Source organism: Adelges cooleyi, unplaced genomic scaffold (genome assembly GCF_023614345.1).
Source record: "Adelges cooleyi isolate 19-005CV unplaced genomic scaffold, UGA_ACOO_1.1 ACOO_flye_CR_arks_rails_tigmint_CR_PRNA_796, whole genome shotgun sequence".
Classification (NCBI taxonomy): domain Eukaryota; kingdom Metazoa; phylum Arthropoda; class Insecta; order Hemiptera; family Adelgidae; genus Adelges; species Adelges cooleyi.
Window position 1 is genome coordinate 147882 of NW_026096509.1, and position 15815 is coordinate 163696.

Below are 15815 nucleotides of genomic sequence, written 5' to 3' on the forward strand. Positions count from 1 at the left end.
TTGTTAATTTGTTCAGTTAATTATGAATAGAAAAGTTTTATTGAGCTCAATTTTTTTATAGTCTAATAGCGATGTATAGAATATTAGACATAGAATTATGAAATCTGCGCAGAATTTATAATCAATAATAAAATAGTACTTACGTTTAACAGCTTATTCGATCATACAACATATAATATTTAATTTTAGAAAAAATGAAAAAGAATATGTAGGTATCAAAACGTTATATAAATCAAAATACTACATTGTAGGTAAAATATCATATGATGGAAAAGAGCTAACGGAGGCAGTTTTTTTGACAACTAAAAATTTGTGATAAAAACCAAATGGTACATAACTTCAAATCATTTGTTGTGCCAACAGAAAATTCACAAAAAAAACAGCCAAAAGGAAATTCGTTTTTTTTAAATCAATAAATTTACTTTTAGTATCGATGCCGAGCTGAGAAGGTATTGTTTTTACAATGATGTGTTTTTATTTTGTATTTTTGTATCTGGACCCACGATATCTCGTAAACCGCTGAACCGATTTCTTTGTGTAGCAACTCTATAGATCAGAAATCATACCTGAAAGGTACTTTAGGGGCCAAAAATTTAAAAAAGTCACCCCTTCCCCATCAAAATCGAGAAAAACACCTAAAAAATGTACAACACTTTCAACTTAAAATTACGATGCACTATAACTTTTTTAAAAATAGTTCAAAAAGTTCTAAATTTTTCAAACATAGTACTAACGATAAACATTAACAGACCAAAAAAATATTTTAAACCCTTTCCCCTAGAAGGGATAGTATTTTTTTCTTTATTTCCCTTTTTCAATCAAAGTTTTGCAGATTTAGATCTGAATATTAGACCGAAGGTTGATCTAAAATGGAACTATAACGTGTACAATTTTCTCAAAAATCTGTAGTCAAATTTTTTTTTTTTATTAAGGAAAAACCCCAAAAATAGGGTAAATTTACACTTTGGCCGTAGTCAGTTTCTAGGTTGCTATGTGTGTGTGAATCAACAGTCAACAGGTAATGAAAATATTTTCATTATATTGTTAACTACGATATATGGGTAACTATGACAGTACATTTTTATATGTATCAAGCTTTTTTCGGTTATGTGCCAGAGCTAATTCCACCCCCATATCCATTCCCACCCCATCTCCTGTCCCCAACCCCAACCCTATCCCACCCCACCCCTTATCCCCTACCCCTATCACTCACCTCTACCACCTATCACTCACTCCTACCCCTATATCCCACCCCTACCCCTATCACTCACCCCTATATCCCGCCCCTATCTCCTACCCCTATCTCCCGTCCCAACCCCATTTCTTTTTTCGTTACGCTTTTTTCGGTTATGTGCCAGAGCTAAGACATGAAAATGTCTAAAAATCTTTTCACTTAATCTAAAATGGAGGAGGTGGATTTTTGAGCACCCTAACTTTTGCTATTGGTGTATATTTATGTAATTTTTGTAACAATGTTCAAATGTCATAGTTCATGGAAAATTTTTTTTTAAGAAGGTAAATTTTCAATAAAAATTATTACAAAAATAATATTTATTACATTTTATTAATTTGCGTTTAAAATAATACATTATAATACTGTAATTTTTGACCAATTTTAATTAGTTCTTTATATAGCTTAAGACAAGGAATTATAGTTGATCTAATGTTATTTCGAGTTTAACATAGGATTATTAGTTATGTTGGAAGCAACTATTAATTAATGATTTAATGTTATTTTTTGTTATTATAAGGATGAAAAAAAAGTATTTAAAATTAAAATATATACTTGAAAGTTTGTAATAAAACATATCAATTTGGATACAGCTCAATTTAGAAATCATGTGCTTTTGTACTTGCGGAACAAAGTAGCCATAATCGATCCAACGATATTTAAACCTAGATAATAACATATACCAATAATAACACCCTTCCTTCCGCAGAATGATTAAAAACACTTAATCAAAGTACATACAATATGATTGGAACTTCCAGTAACGGCTAATGTAATTCCTATTCGAACAGTTAATCATAATATTATTATTCATAATAATTTTATAGCTGTCTACGCCACACGTCTCATTTTCACTGATAAATATTATTATAATCTTCCTTTCGTATTATGTAGCCATTAAATTGTTATTTTTGTTTTCCTATATTATATTACATTATACCTTAAAATTGTGACTTATATCATTACTAGTTCATGTCCAATAAACAATATCTTGTCATTACGACAACTCATTTTGTTGCGTTATTAAAACCCACTCAAAACCTACACTAACACCTTTAATCGAAACAATAGCGATGCGCACAATATTAGAAATAGAATTGTCTTTTATTTTCATGAAGTCTGAGCAGAATTTATTATCAATAATAAAATTATGTAAAGTACTTACGTTTAGCAGCTTATTTGATAGTTCTACATACATCTGATCATAGTAAATACAAAAAATGATACATTTCAAAATGGTGTGTAACTCAATATATTATTTTGATAAGATATTATTTTCAATATTTAATTTGATAGCAAAAAAAAGTTACAGTCTACTTAAAACCTAACTGCTAAAATTATAAAATATGGAACATGCTTTAGCCTGCTGGCTCCTGAAAGTGATTTTTTCTGATCTACAGGGTGTTCCAGCATGAAAGGTAAGTAATAAGTGATTGGACATCTGGGACACCCCCAAATAAGCCCCCCGTTTTTATTTTTTCGATAAGTCAAAAATTGTAGGTTTCGACAGTTAAGTAAAAAAATAATAACCTAAAAAAAAAAAAAATTATTCCATGTTATTCAGTTCAAAAAGCTAACCTTAAAAGAGTGGTCACATCATTTTCAGTCCCTTTCGGCCCCTAACTCATAAAATGATTAGAGACCAGAAATAATTGATAAGAGATAAAAGAAAAAAGATAAATTATGAGAGATTAAAGATAAATGATAAGAGATAAGTGCTAAATGATAAGTGTTTGAAGATAAATGATTAGAAACAAGAGATAAGGAATAAATAATAAAATATTAGTGATAAGAGATAAATGATTAGAGACTAGAGGTAAGAAAAAAATAATAAGAAAAGTGATAAGAGAAGAGTTAGGGGCTGAAAAAGACTGAAAATGATGTGACCCCTCTTTTAAGGTGAGCTTTTTGCACTAAATAACAGGGAATAATTTTTTTTTTTTTAAATCATTTTTTTTTTACTTAACTGTCGAAATCTTCAATTTTTTATTCATCGAAAAAATGAAAACGGGGGGCTTATTTGGTGGTCCCCCAGATGTCCAATCACCTATTACTTACCTTTAATGCTGGAACACCCTGTATAAACTCCTTGCGATTTATGACGATAGTATAGGCTTAATTTGTTATATGTTCTGGCCAAAACGTTTGCATGACGACGACGAGCCGTTATTATTGACTATGATAGCTAGGCAAAACCTAGAGCTGAGAATGAGCTAAAACGAGTCCAAGGACAAGTTAAGGCCTAACCTGACCAGGCCGTGTTCCACTGGGTATGTGGGTTAGACTATTTTTTGTCGCTTATTGTGTGTGTCGTTATTTGGTTAGGTAGTTTCTAGCTGGGAGGCCAAATATGAAAATGTCATTTCCATATTGTATAGTAAACATTGTTTAATCTACTTAAAACTAATGCTAATATTACTGTTGTATAAATACAAAAAAATTGCGTTACTCAAGTTGGTAATTTCCTGTTCCAAAATTTGGCGGGTTTTGTACAGTGATAAGGTTTGTTTTCCATTACGTGTCGATTGCATGCATCGCCCTCCCTTTAGTTTGGAACTACTTTATTTCTGTAAGATGGCTTATCAAATATGCTATAAATTATTAAAATATATTTGTTTAATGTTTCAAAAAATAGATCATTGGTATAAATTAATATTATTAGTGTGGAACATAAATTCTAAAAAAATTTTAATATTTTTTTTCACCAAAAAAAAAAACGCATAACACAAAATTATTCGGTTTTAAACTTTAACTTGAATAAAAATTGTTTGCATACAATACTTAAACATTTATATATAACAAAGCCAATGACTGAAAACGTGACGAGTACCAGAGATATTATATCTAAAAGGTAGTATTCGTACCACGTGAGATCAAACGCTTTTGTCTTAAGATGTTGTGCACCATCATGTCGTACGACGTATTCAGTCCAGTAAGCGGCTATTTTAGCAGGCGACATTGGGCGGTCCTTAAAACGCTTGGTTGCTAGTTTAGCGTTAGACAAGTACCTAATTGTGAGTACAAAAGAACAAATTTAAAAAAATAATAAGTTTCATAACGCCTAAAACATAATTTGTATTGGAATAACATTGATTGCAAATTAATGAACTAAAATAATTAAATTAAGTCTATCCATAGGATTCCAATTATATAATTATATTTGAATACAAAATATTTTGTACAATTTATGATAATATCTACCAGCCTAACATTACATAACTATTCACTGATATTGCCCCAAAGAAAATCATTTTTATTGATGTAAGATGTATATATAAAAAAAAAAAAATTGTAAAAACTATATATTATGTATAATACTATTACTGAATTTTGTAGATAAGAATTTACTTAATACAAACAAGAGTTTCGATTAAATTATACACTGATCCTACACTATGCAAACGTTTGCTGTTCGAGTTATTATTTTACTCTCCATACGTATTGTCTATAAAAATAGTTTTTTTTGTTTTTCCTATGTGTAATGTTCCATATTTCAATATTATTAATTAATAACGTGATGTTTTTTACTGCGGTTCTTACTTTTTATCGTTAATTAATTTATTAACCGATTCGAAAATCAGAGTTTCGGTGACAGTCATCACGTCGAGTGAAATGGCCATTCCGGCTTCGACGAGATTACCAATGTTCCTCGGTTGATCGTAGAATAGCGGAAACCCTAACATCGGAACTCCGGCATCGACAGCTTCAAACACACCAGATATCCCGCCATGTCCGATGAACAGCTTGACATTCGGATGCACTAGGATAAAAATCGGTTCGCTCGTTTACAGTTGTGAATTAATAATAATCTAGGCACTTCTTTATACACATCCTCCCTGCGATTCTTACAGAGAATATCACGTTGAGGGAACCACTTTTTCGTCATCACGTTGTCCGGTTTGCCTTCCATTTCGCACTCGTATTTCCACAGTATTCTCTGGGGGAGTCGTGCAAGAGCTAGTTTGAATGCGTTTCTAATGTGGTCAGGAAACGACGACATTTTTATTGACGATCCGAACGTGAAGTAAATAACTCCATTCGGTGAATTTTCAATAAACTCTCGTATATCCTGAAGTTTTTTCAAAATTTTAACCGATTAATTAAATGCATGCCGCGCAATTTTTAGCATTTTTGGCATGCAAGACGCAACGCAAAGGTTCAAAGTATAAAAAAAGGTGGCCAAAAATAATTAAATAAATAAAAAAATATTATCTAAGAAAAATATAATTTAAAAAATCGATTTAAACCCACTTGTTGTTGCATATTTAAATGTTTGAAAATACACCTGATATTTACTATTTGTATTACGGCGGTTGTTTAAAATTGCGTACACGTCATCATATCTTTTTTTGAACAATTGTTTGTTTTTACTATGGCTTAAACCTCTCGAAATTTACACATGAGCCACTTCATGACCGTCGTTTTGCTAATGACTCTTCTTATACAATCCAATGAAAACAATTATTTAAAAGCATGGATTAGATGTATTAAAAATCGACGACCGAGTAAATAAAAAAAACATTATTGACGATACTGTTAAGTGCTTAGACTTTTCATTCTTCACCGGGTATCAATAAATGTCTTTATTTCAATATCAATTTTACTATAGTAAGTACTCATAAAGTTAAACTGAATTACACATACTTTGCTAAATGGAATAGTAGTTGTAGAATAATATATGAAATACGTCTTAAAACCAATCAAGCTACTTCAATTTAAACATTTTGCGAAACTATACTTCATCAAACCCTAACCACTAGTTTAAGCGGAAAGGGGAACATATTACTTACGTCATACATATACCTAAGCCCATTGCATTATTTGGGACTTACATTTGGTATGGCGTTGGGTTCGGGAAGGTGGATACCGCCGATTTCTATGATATTCGGCGGCATGGGTCTGGCCATTTCGACGATGAAATGACTGTTGACAAACACCAAAGACGGTTTGACCGGCTCTATCCGGTCGTACGGTCTGGGGTCGGACTTGACGGCCATTGTTTCGACGTACCACAACAGAGACCTGCTGTATTTGTACGTGAGAAAGTTGAGCAACCGCTGTTGGAACGTCTTGGGGTAGCCGAAAGACAGCATAAAATTGGACACGTAAGCGGGGTTCGGGTCTTCGCCAAGAAACGACGATTCCATGTAGGTCGGCATTGGCGACGGGAACAGGTAAATCAGTGGCAAACGGAGACGACGGACCAACGCTGACATACAGTCCGTGGCAAGTGATTCGGTGACGATGACGTCGAACTCGTCGGCGTTGCCCGCAGCCATGATGGTTTTCATTTTGGCGTTTGCAAATACGCTGTCACAAGATTGTCTATTGCGGTGCACCACGTAGTCGATTAGATTGTTCGGAGGTCTTAACCGTTCTTTGAACCCTACCAGATCCATATTCAACCGCAACGGTCCCTCCAAGACGAATTCCGTGTAGTTTGGGCGTTTTCCATCGGGAAACCACGTGAAAACCGTAACGTTATGCCCGAAGTCGGTCAGCGCGTGCAAAAATCCGTTCATGAAATTCCAATGGCTTTTGCCCGATATCGTGTTCACGGCTAACACCCGTAATCCTGCCTGTGTCGGGTGAAAACACAACGCGGCGAACGGCAATAACGCCGAGGCGAACCGCACTAAAAACATGATTATAACTCTTCGGGAAAATTATTGTGTTGATCTTCTGTAATAACCGATCGGACTAGTCGATACCACGAGCGAGTTTTATATTCCGTTTATGAAAACGGTCATCACTTTGTGTTTTATCGACAGATAATCGAAGAATAGTTTATTCATATAGAAACATTTCAATGTATGCCTATGTCGGTCGGCTTTCGATACCATGTTCAAGATAAGTGCAATTGCCTCTCCGCTTGGAGAAATATAAAAATGCATTATCTTAATACCCATTATAGATTAGAAAAATGCATTCAATTAACATAAAGTATAACAATTACATACTATCTAAATTGAAGTATCACAAAACAATTTTTTGAAAAAATGTTCAAATCTTGTAGAGTTTTACATTAAGTTTAATTTTTTTTGTTAAAAATTAATCAGCAAAATTGTTTTTCATTTAGAGACATGCCTACAAATCTTATGTAAAATGAATATTAATAAAAATGTTATAAATTAATAGAATAATTGTTTTTTTTTTGTATTTAAAATTTGAATTTAGTTTATAACGACACAATACTTAAAGAAGAAAAAAATTAATTTTGAGTACTCTTTTTTTATGTAAGAAAAAAATAATCAAAATCAGTTGTTTACTTTGAAAAAAATATTTTAAAATAGGGATTTACGCTGTTGTTGACCTCGGGCTTTATACACAATGTTAAATGAAGGTGGTTGAAGGGGGTTTTTAAATAAAATTTAAGAGACGATAATAATACCATTAAGATGAGGTTTTTTTTATTACAAGCAAATGATATTTAAATTTATACTGTTAACAATTATTGCGACGTACTCATTAGAGTAAAGGTTGTCTAGAGGTCACATACAAGTTGTTACATGAACTTAACTTTCACAAAATGTTTGTATTAATTGAATATAATAAAATATATTTATAGACAGCGTACTTGTATCCACAACAAGGTACGTAAAAGATACACACATGTACCTACATACATTTATATTATACAACAAAAAAAAATGTAAAGTTTGTGGTTGTACAAACAAAAGCTATTTTTAATCTTATATATTTTGCTTTCTAAAGCAACAATAGTTTATGCAAATAAGAGTGAAGTTATCTAAACACACTTATCTAGAGTCTAGACAGTTATACAAACAGTTGTCATAAGCAAACTGTCAAGTGACAGTCTTAGGTTGTTGTGATACATAAATTGCATGTACCTTTAGTTGATTCTGCGACAATCTGTATAAATCTCTTCTCTGTCAATTGAATCTTCTTTTGCAGAGTAGATTTAATTAAATACTTAATCAAAAACACTGTGAGTCAATTGTACTCTTATGGTATCATATTTTAAAATAATACACCCTAATACCAGATTTTGTATGCAAAGATACGCTGAATATTTAAATTAATTGTGAAGTGCATACAAATTAATTATATGCATTTATAATTATAATTATAGTGAAGTGCATATGGTATGTTTATTAACCTTCCTGTGCTGTGTTCAGACTGAAAAACAAACGATTAAGCACTGATTAAGTTACACTTAATTTTTCTGGTACTACGATGTCGAATTTGCACAACTCGCTTGCTGAAATAGCCAAGATAGTACGACTTGAGATTTGGCATAAAAATGTTTTAATAATTTTAGCATAAACGCAGTTTCAACTACAACAAAAAATATAAATTTCTTTTTTTTTATAAGTTTTTATAACACTTAAAAAGTTAACGTGGACAATATCGTATAATTTCTTTGAAATTAAAACATAATCTTCGTTTTTTGGTACTTTGTAAAACAATAATCGTCAAAACTGTATCTGAAACAATTTTTTTGGTTTAATCAACTTTTTTGGGGTTTAAAAATGTTTGACCGTATCGAAAAAAAGCCCATTTTATTTCTTTAATTAGAACAAAAAACTGAACTCATATTTTTTATCACTTGAACTTGATGGACACAAGTGTTTTTAATACAGCTTATATTATCAAATAATTAATCGTTGACAACTATCACTTAAGCTAGTATAAGCTTAAGCTAATATATCATAAGATATCTATTGTTTTATAAAGCACGTGAAAACCATGAGTGTTTATAATACAGCTTATATTAACAAATAATGAAATGTCATATTATTGATATATCATTGAAAAAACTTCCTCTTAATGTATTTAATATAACATAAGATATTGATCATTCCAGTTGACAACACGATTTATTATTTTGAAATTTTCTTTCCTTACATTTTTATGAAAGTAGTAGAAAAATTAAACATGCTATGTGGCAGGGAAATCAACAGAGATTTACTTTTCATGAAAATGAACTACTTTTTCGCATGGGGCGGTAAGATATTATAATATAAAATATAACTAGCATTCACTTTTACACTCCATTGATGATACAATATTACTGTTTGTCTGTTGATATGTTTATAATGAAAAGGGTAAGAGTGAATGTATGTAGGTGCACTTTTTGATGCATGACAAAAGCTGTCATCTTTTCTTGAACGTGAAACAAGGATGGAGTTTGTAAGTATGTGTTTATTAAAATAGAAATATGAAGTTTTGTAGAATAAATAGAAAAACGGAGAAAGAGTCAGGAGAGGATGTTTCTTTGCTTCCCAATTTTCAATTGATAAGCCGACGTATCTTATTCTGCACAGAAGAGAGTAAAAACTCATTTAAGATCAAGAATAAATGATAACCGTCTTAATAGTTCATCTGTTATCTCTAACGAATCTGAAATTACCACGATGGAACTAGTAATATAAAATTCGTGCCGAAAAATTGAATTTTGTTAAGTCGTTTAAAATTTTGCGAGGGCACTAAATAAACAGTGCTCCAGGGCACTAGAAATGTAAAAACGTCTTTGAGTAAAGCAACTAGAAAATAGATAATGCCAGCTGACCTTACTTGTATAAGCAGAGTTGGGCATTATTCGAATGATTATTATTCAAACTAAAAAATTACTTTGATTAAATGATTCATTCCTATTTTTTTTTTTTTTAATACTTTTTTTACCTTACAGCTTATTTTGCTATTGATGATATAATTTAAAAAAAACTTAATTACGTTAAAATAGTTATTCGAATAAAAAAAAAAAGTATTCGAATCGTCTTAGAAAGTTTGAGTTCTTTATTTTTATTGTTTTTTTTTTTAAATTAATTATTGACGTTTTTTTTCTATATTTTTTACATTAGCCTACGCACCTGTTATTCCGTTTTGTGCCACTATTGGAAAACAACGAGGATATTCCGCATTGGCGATGGGAATCACTTTGACTGGCTTGCAGATACCTAGTCTTGTTGTACGACCTTTGCTAGGAAGCGTCACGGACGCCTACCAATGCCGGAAATTGATGTTTCTCATTGGAGAGGTGCTTTCAGCACTAGCAGTTCTCGGATTGATATTTTTACCTGGTGCAACGGTCGCAGAAAGTATCGCCGATGAGATCGTGTTTAACACCTTGCTGTACTGGGTGTTCTTTTTTTTATTGTTTTTCTTATACCTTGGATGTGTAATGCGGTCGCTCATGGAGGATACGATCTGTGTCAGTCTACTCGGTACATCGATGTTCCTAGTCGATAAATATTTCTTTATTAATCATAAAATATGTTTTCACGCTTAGACAGAATGTAACTATTTTTTTTCTCTCCAGGAGACAATGTACACAATTACGGACAACAAAGAGTTTGGGGAGCAATTGGTTACGGTATAATTTCTATAGTTTCTGGGGTGGTCGTCGACTGGTTTAGCATAGGACAAGCTCATGACGACTTTAGACCCGGATTCGTGATAGCATTTATATGCGTAGCCTTCGACGTGTACGTTTCGGCTAAAATCAAGGTAATCTACAATTAGAATACATTTTGGTTTCGGTCAATTTGATCTAACAAACAAATTAATATTGCGATTACCGAAACCATATAAATTTCGATAGATTGTTTATACTATCTGTTATTATTTTAAAGTTATATAGTTTTGGTACAGAGGTATTTTGTAACTAACTACACTAAAGAACCTGTATAATTTCAGGTTGAACAAGTTAAAAAAACAGAAACTTTTAGTGGCAATATGAAAACAGTTTTGACTGATTTTAGAGTAATCGTATTTTTAATTGCAACCATTTCGTTCGGTTTCTTTTATACCTTTGTTCTGTATTTTGTCATCTGGTAAGATACAATATCATATGGATAGCATAGTGCACAGGTGTTCGGTTTTTTTTAATTTGCAGGAAACATTTTGTACAGTATACATAACGCTATATCATGGGGTGTGTTATATATAATTTCAAGTCCTCTAATAGTGAAAATATGAATCTTTGTGATCCAATATTCGCACCAAAATTGTGTAGGGGACTTTTAGGTATTATTTTTTATATAAAGTGTGATCTCAATTTTTTACATTTTGAATTTTTTTACACTTCTCTTAACTTATTTTTTTGACAGTAACTTTTGAAACTTAAATCGTAACGCATACATTTTATTAACTTTTTTAAATTGAGAAAAGTGTACTAAAAATGTTGACTGGTCGATATCCAGTTTTGGATAACTATTTTTAAAATTATAAAAGTTTTAAAGTTAGGACGGGTAGTGCTATTCAAGTTTCAACATTTTCCATAAAAACACTAAGTTGATAGGTTGGATAAGTTGACAATAAGTTGGTAAAAACAAAAAAAAATTGTGAAAATTGGGATCACATTGTATAAAAAAAAATAATTTCTTATCAACCCTATGAGATAATGTGGTTCACGATAAAATGACCACTCAGTATATATCTGTGCACTGTGTCGTCATTATCTAGATTCCAACACATCATTTTGGAACAAATAATAACCGTTAATAGTTTTTTTTTTAATCTTGTAAAATTGTAATTAACAATACACAATTTTTTCTATTCCGCATTTAGGTACCTCGAAGACATAACCAATTTACATCATCCTGAATATGAACCCCATATAAAAACTATTCAAGGGCTTTCTCAGACTATTCAATGTTTTTTAGGTGAAGTACCATTCTATTTTGTTTCTAGTAAGTGATCGTTTGTGTGCTCAGACATGGCAAAAAAATTGCGAATAACATAAAATATGTTTTCTTGTATTTATAAGGTTATATAATCAAAAAGGTGGGTCATATGAACGTGTTTTCATTGACGTTCGTGGCTTATGCAATCAGATTCGCTCTTTATTCGATTATTGAAAATCCGGTGGTTGCTTTGAGCGTGGAAATATTTCATGGAATCACTTTTGCACTACCGTATTCTGCCGGAGTCGCGTATGCCGCTAAATTGGCTCCGGTTGCTGCGGAAGGGACGATGCAAGGATTGGTTGGAATGACAATGAAGGGCATAGGTTTGTAACAGTTGAAGTTTGTATTTGTCTATGTGAATGCTTTGTTGATTTGCGTATAATTATATTGATTTCATTTACAGATGTTTTGTATTCTTTTAGGTATTCCGATGGGAAATTTTGTCGGAGGTTATATAATCAAGAATTTAGGAATCGTAGATGCTTTTAGAATATTCAGTATAGGTTCGCTTATGGTTTGTATCGTTGTATCAACAATGAATCTTATTGTAAAACGCATGTACAAAACCGAAAATAATGTTGTCCAGACTAGTTGAAATCATTCGATACGCACCTATTGTTATACGGTCATAATTAAACCTGATAATGTTTTTTTTGTTTTGTAAATATTGTAAACTATCGGTAATCCTCAAATGTCCTTATATATTTTACTTAATAACTGTACTACCAACTATGTGGTCCATAAACATCTAACCTAATGTTTAAAAACGTTTAATTTTAAGTGTTTAGAACTGAGAATTAGAACGAATACATCACTTCTCCCTACGTTCTAGTATATTTATTTTTAATTATATTATAAGCTTCCCGAGGAATATAAAGTGATATTTTTACAAACGATATAAAAAAGTAATAGGTTTGTTTTAGAAGTTCTAGTTACGATCTTGTGTTTTGAATGGTTTTTTATTTTATTTAGAACTTAGATATTTAATGATAAAACTGTTTTGATAATAATCACTGACATAAAAATGCAAAACTTAACAAATGTAATGGTCATGTTTCACTTGAACGTCGCTTCTCGCCATAAACCAGCCTAGTCAGCATTAATTATAGCATACAATAGATAGGGTCAGCAGGCACACACTGGATAATAGCTATGTGCACCGTGTCCTATCAAATGAGATCTAACATCACTGGAACAAAACATCTTACCTTAGGGTGGGGTTGGAAGTTTTTTTTAATTTTCTAGGCGCGATTTTAAGATTTAAGAAATGTGCTTGGTTTTGCCTGCACTGGTTTATACTGGACTATGCTGGATTAAACTGTGCTGGTTTTTTTTTATATTAAAATTAATTTACTATAAATATTGACTGAAGATTAAGTAAAAGATTAAATAAAAATAATTTAATATCTATATATTTTATCTATTTATTCATTTTAATATCCTATCACTTATTTCTTAGTGTAAAACGTAATGAAATGTCTTGTATCCAGCCCAATGATATATCCATGTTAAATTTTGAAACGGGATAAATTATATTTCACTAAATTATACTATATTTTTATCTTGACTGTTTAAATTTAATTTAAAACCGGATAAACAAAATATAACGTGAAATATAATACAAAATACAAAGGTTGACCAATTTAAGATCTTTTTATAACCAAAATTAATTATTATTAATTATGAAAAAAAATTCAAATTTTTCTGAAATTTTGTGTAAAAAGACTTCTAAAGTGGTCAAGTCAAAGGTTTTTTTGGTCTTTGAATTTGAATTTAATATCACTTTTCAATTTCGACTGGGCAAAAAAATCTTATGTAAAAAAAAAAAAGGTTGATTGAAATTAATTAATCATAAATATGTAGAAGTAGGCATAAATAAAGCTTGAAACTACTGTCGTAAAAATGGTCACAAAATAAACATTTCTTATGAATTTCAATTCGATTCGACCATTTTTCCAATTCCGAAAGTGTAGCTAGTAAAAGTTAAAACTTGGAAACTTGTTTAGCTTTTTTTTGTTTTTCCTGATTGTATTAGTGAACGAGTGAACTTTTCATCTTTTAATCTCTCAATATACAAACTACATAAAATGTGTGTTTTGCAGAGTGGCTTTTAAAAGGCATTGGTCCAGTATTGTAAAAGTGAATGTGGGTACAAAATGAAAAAAAAGTCATATTATAGTAAAACCAATAGCTTTTCAGCAAGCTATTTCAGCAGGCATTGACTCAAATGTAATTGAGTTTTACATAAAAACCGGGATAAACATTGCATGAAAATTAAAAGTCTATATGTATAATATGTTAGCGTTTTGTAAATTTAAAAATTATTTTATTTTATTAAGTTAATCGCCAAATATTATAATATAAATTACGGTAATGCTACTAAAATCACGTTAAAAAACATAATATTATGTTTTCCAATACTCTGATGTTGTTTCACTTATATGACTTACAATATGAACTAAATGAAAATTAGTATTGTATTTCTTTATTTAACTATTATATTTTATTAGTACTATGGTATGACCTATGTATGGTTAAAGGTTGTCCAATGTAATATTTTAAACAGATCATAACGATTGAGATTGATGAAACGAGAACCAATAGAAGATAACAGTTTTACTTTGAACATGTAAAATATCATAAACGAATTTGTATGGCTTTTGCCAATTTCTGTTTAAATATTCAACTATATAAATATCATAGCTAGGCGTAGCAAGCAACGCCGTCTAACATTTAGAGATATCTTTTAAATTAAAAAAAAAATTGTTTTCTAATAGTCGAGAAAGCAGTACCGGACATAACCTGCTTTTACCCTTTTATAGTTCTCTGTATACGGTGATTATTTCATCGTGAACCACTCAATAACTCATAGTGTTTAATAAGCAATTACATTTTTATTTCATATTGTTTTCATATAATGTGATCTCAATATTTCACAATTTTTTGTGTTTTTAACCTCTTTCGAAGCTAATTATTTTATAATATGGGCTTTTGAAACTTAAAATATGGTAACGTGTAATATATTATATTAACATTAATGTAAATTGAGAATGTTTTACTAAAAATGTTGACTTGTTGATAAACAGCTTTGAACCATATTTTTAAAGTTATAAGAGTTTAAAAGTTAGGACGAGAGGAGAAGTGTGGGTGGGAATTGCACGCAGATAAAAATAATGCTACACTCCGATTTTCCTCTTGCCTTAAACAAAAAACTAAACAATTATTTTCAATTTAAAAAGTTAATGCAATGTATGCGTTACCATTAAAGTTTTAAATGTTGATATAAAAAAAACCAAGTTGGGAGAGGGGTAAGAACAAAAAAACAAATGTGCTAATTGAGATCACATTGTATAAAAATAATATGAAAAATAACAAATTCAATTTTTACTTAACTCTATGAGATATTATGTGGTTGACGATAAAGTGATCACCCAGTATATTTTTCAAACCTGTCACTGAAATTCGGTATAAATGTTTAAAAAAATATATTTAATTTGTATGCGTCTATTCGCACCAATGCGATTATAGGTTTAAAAATATTTTTTTATAGAAAACAATGTTACATAGATAATGTTCTATAAGTATTATTCATGTATTCTACAAATCAATATATTCGGTATTAGTTTAAAAAGGTGTATGGGGGGGCAACTAAACTTAAAGGTAGCGTGTCCAAAATATCTAAATTTTTGTAGGTTTTTTTTACTAAGAGATTTGTGTAATGTGATTGAATTTGAGCTTACAGCGTTTTGGGTTAGTACTTTACCTAGCTCTTCCTTCAGGTGGAACTTAAAAATTATAAGCCTAAAAAATCTAAATTTATTTTCTATTTTTATCATGCATGCCAGTTTATAGCACTTATTAGTACATTGATACTACAGCTGTAAAATATAACAACATTGTATACAATAGTAATTTGAAACCTCTAATGTAGT

At 30.7% G+C, this 15815-nt stretch overlaps 2 protein-coding genes across 3 annotated transcripts; one reads left to right on the forward strand and one right to left on the reverse strand.

The window, feature by feature from the left end:
* Positions 1–4767: 4767 nt before the first annotated feature.
* LOC126845515 (UDP-glucosyltransferase 2-like) lies at positions 4768–7008 on the reverse strand. Its single transcript, XM_050584169.1, has 3 exons — positions 6064–7008; positions 5081–5300; positions 4768–4991 (listed from the first exon to the last, which is right to left on the reverse strand). The coding sequence occupies exons 1-3, from the start codon at positions 6874–6876 to the stop codon at positions 4768–4770; spliced, it is 1257 nt and encodes a 418-aa protein (XP_050440126.1). The 5' UTR covers positions 6877–7008.
* Positions 7009–9026: 2018 nt separating this feature from the next.
* LOC126845526 (major facilitator superfamily domain-containing protein 6-A-like) lies at positions 9027–12707 on the forward strand. 2 transcript variants are annotated; one of them, XM_050584185.1, is made up of 7 exons: positions 9027–9200; positions 10057–10419; positions 10515–10702; positions 10892–11028; positions 11765–11886; positions 11964–12206; positions 12306–12707. In XM_050584185.1, exons 1-7 carry the CDS (start codon positions 9107–9109, stop codon positions 12476–12478), a joined length of 1320 nt encoding a protein of 439 aa, XP_050440142.1. In that variant the 5' UTR covers positions 9027–9106; the 3' UTR covers positions 12479–12707. The 2 variants fall into 2 exon arrangements, with proteins under 2 accessions (XP_050440142.1, XP_050440143.1); XM_050584186.1 differs by having other exon boundaries at positions 11765–11859.
* Positions 12708–15815: the final 3108 nt, after the last annotated feature.

Excerpts from the sequence above, each read along its gene's own strand:
- LOC126845515 (XM_050584169.1), bottom strand. The coding sequence starts at position 6,876 with ATGTTTTTAGTGCGGTTCGCCTCGGCGTTATTGCCGTTCGCCGCGTTG. Across the intron at positions 5,301-6,063 it reads AACCCAACGCCATACCAAAT|GATATACGAGAGTTTATTGA; the intron begins GTAAGTCCCAAA and ends AAAAAACTTCAG. Across the intron at positions 4,992-5,080 it reads CCCTCAACGTGATATTCTCT|TGCATCCGAATGTCAAGCTG; the intron begins GTAAGAATCGCA and ends TTTTTATCCTAG.
- LOC126845526 (XM_050584185.1), top strand. The coding sequence starts at position 9,107 with ATGAAAGTAGTAGAAAAATTAAACATGCTATGTGGCAGGGAAATCAAC. Across the intron at positions 10,703-10,891 it reads ACGTTTCGGCTAAAATCAAG|GTTGAACAAGTTAAAAAAAC; the intron begins GTAATCTACAAT and ends GTATAATTTCAG. Across the intron at positions 11,887-11,963 it reads ACCATTCTATTTTGTTTCTA|GTTATATAATCAAAAAGGTG; the intron begins GTAAGTGATCGT and ends TGTATTTATAAG.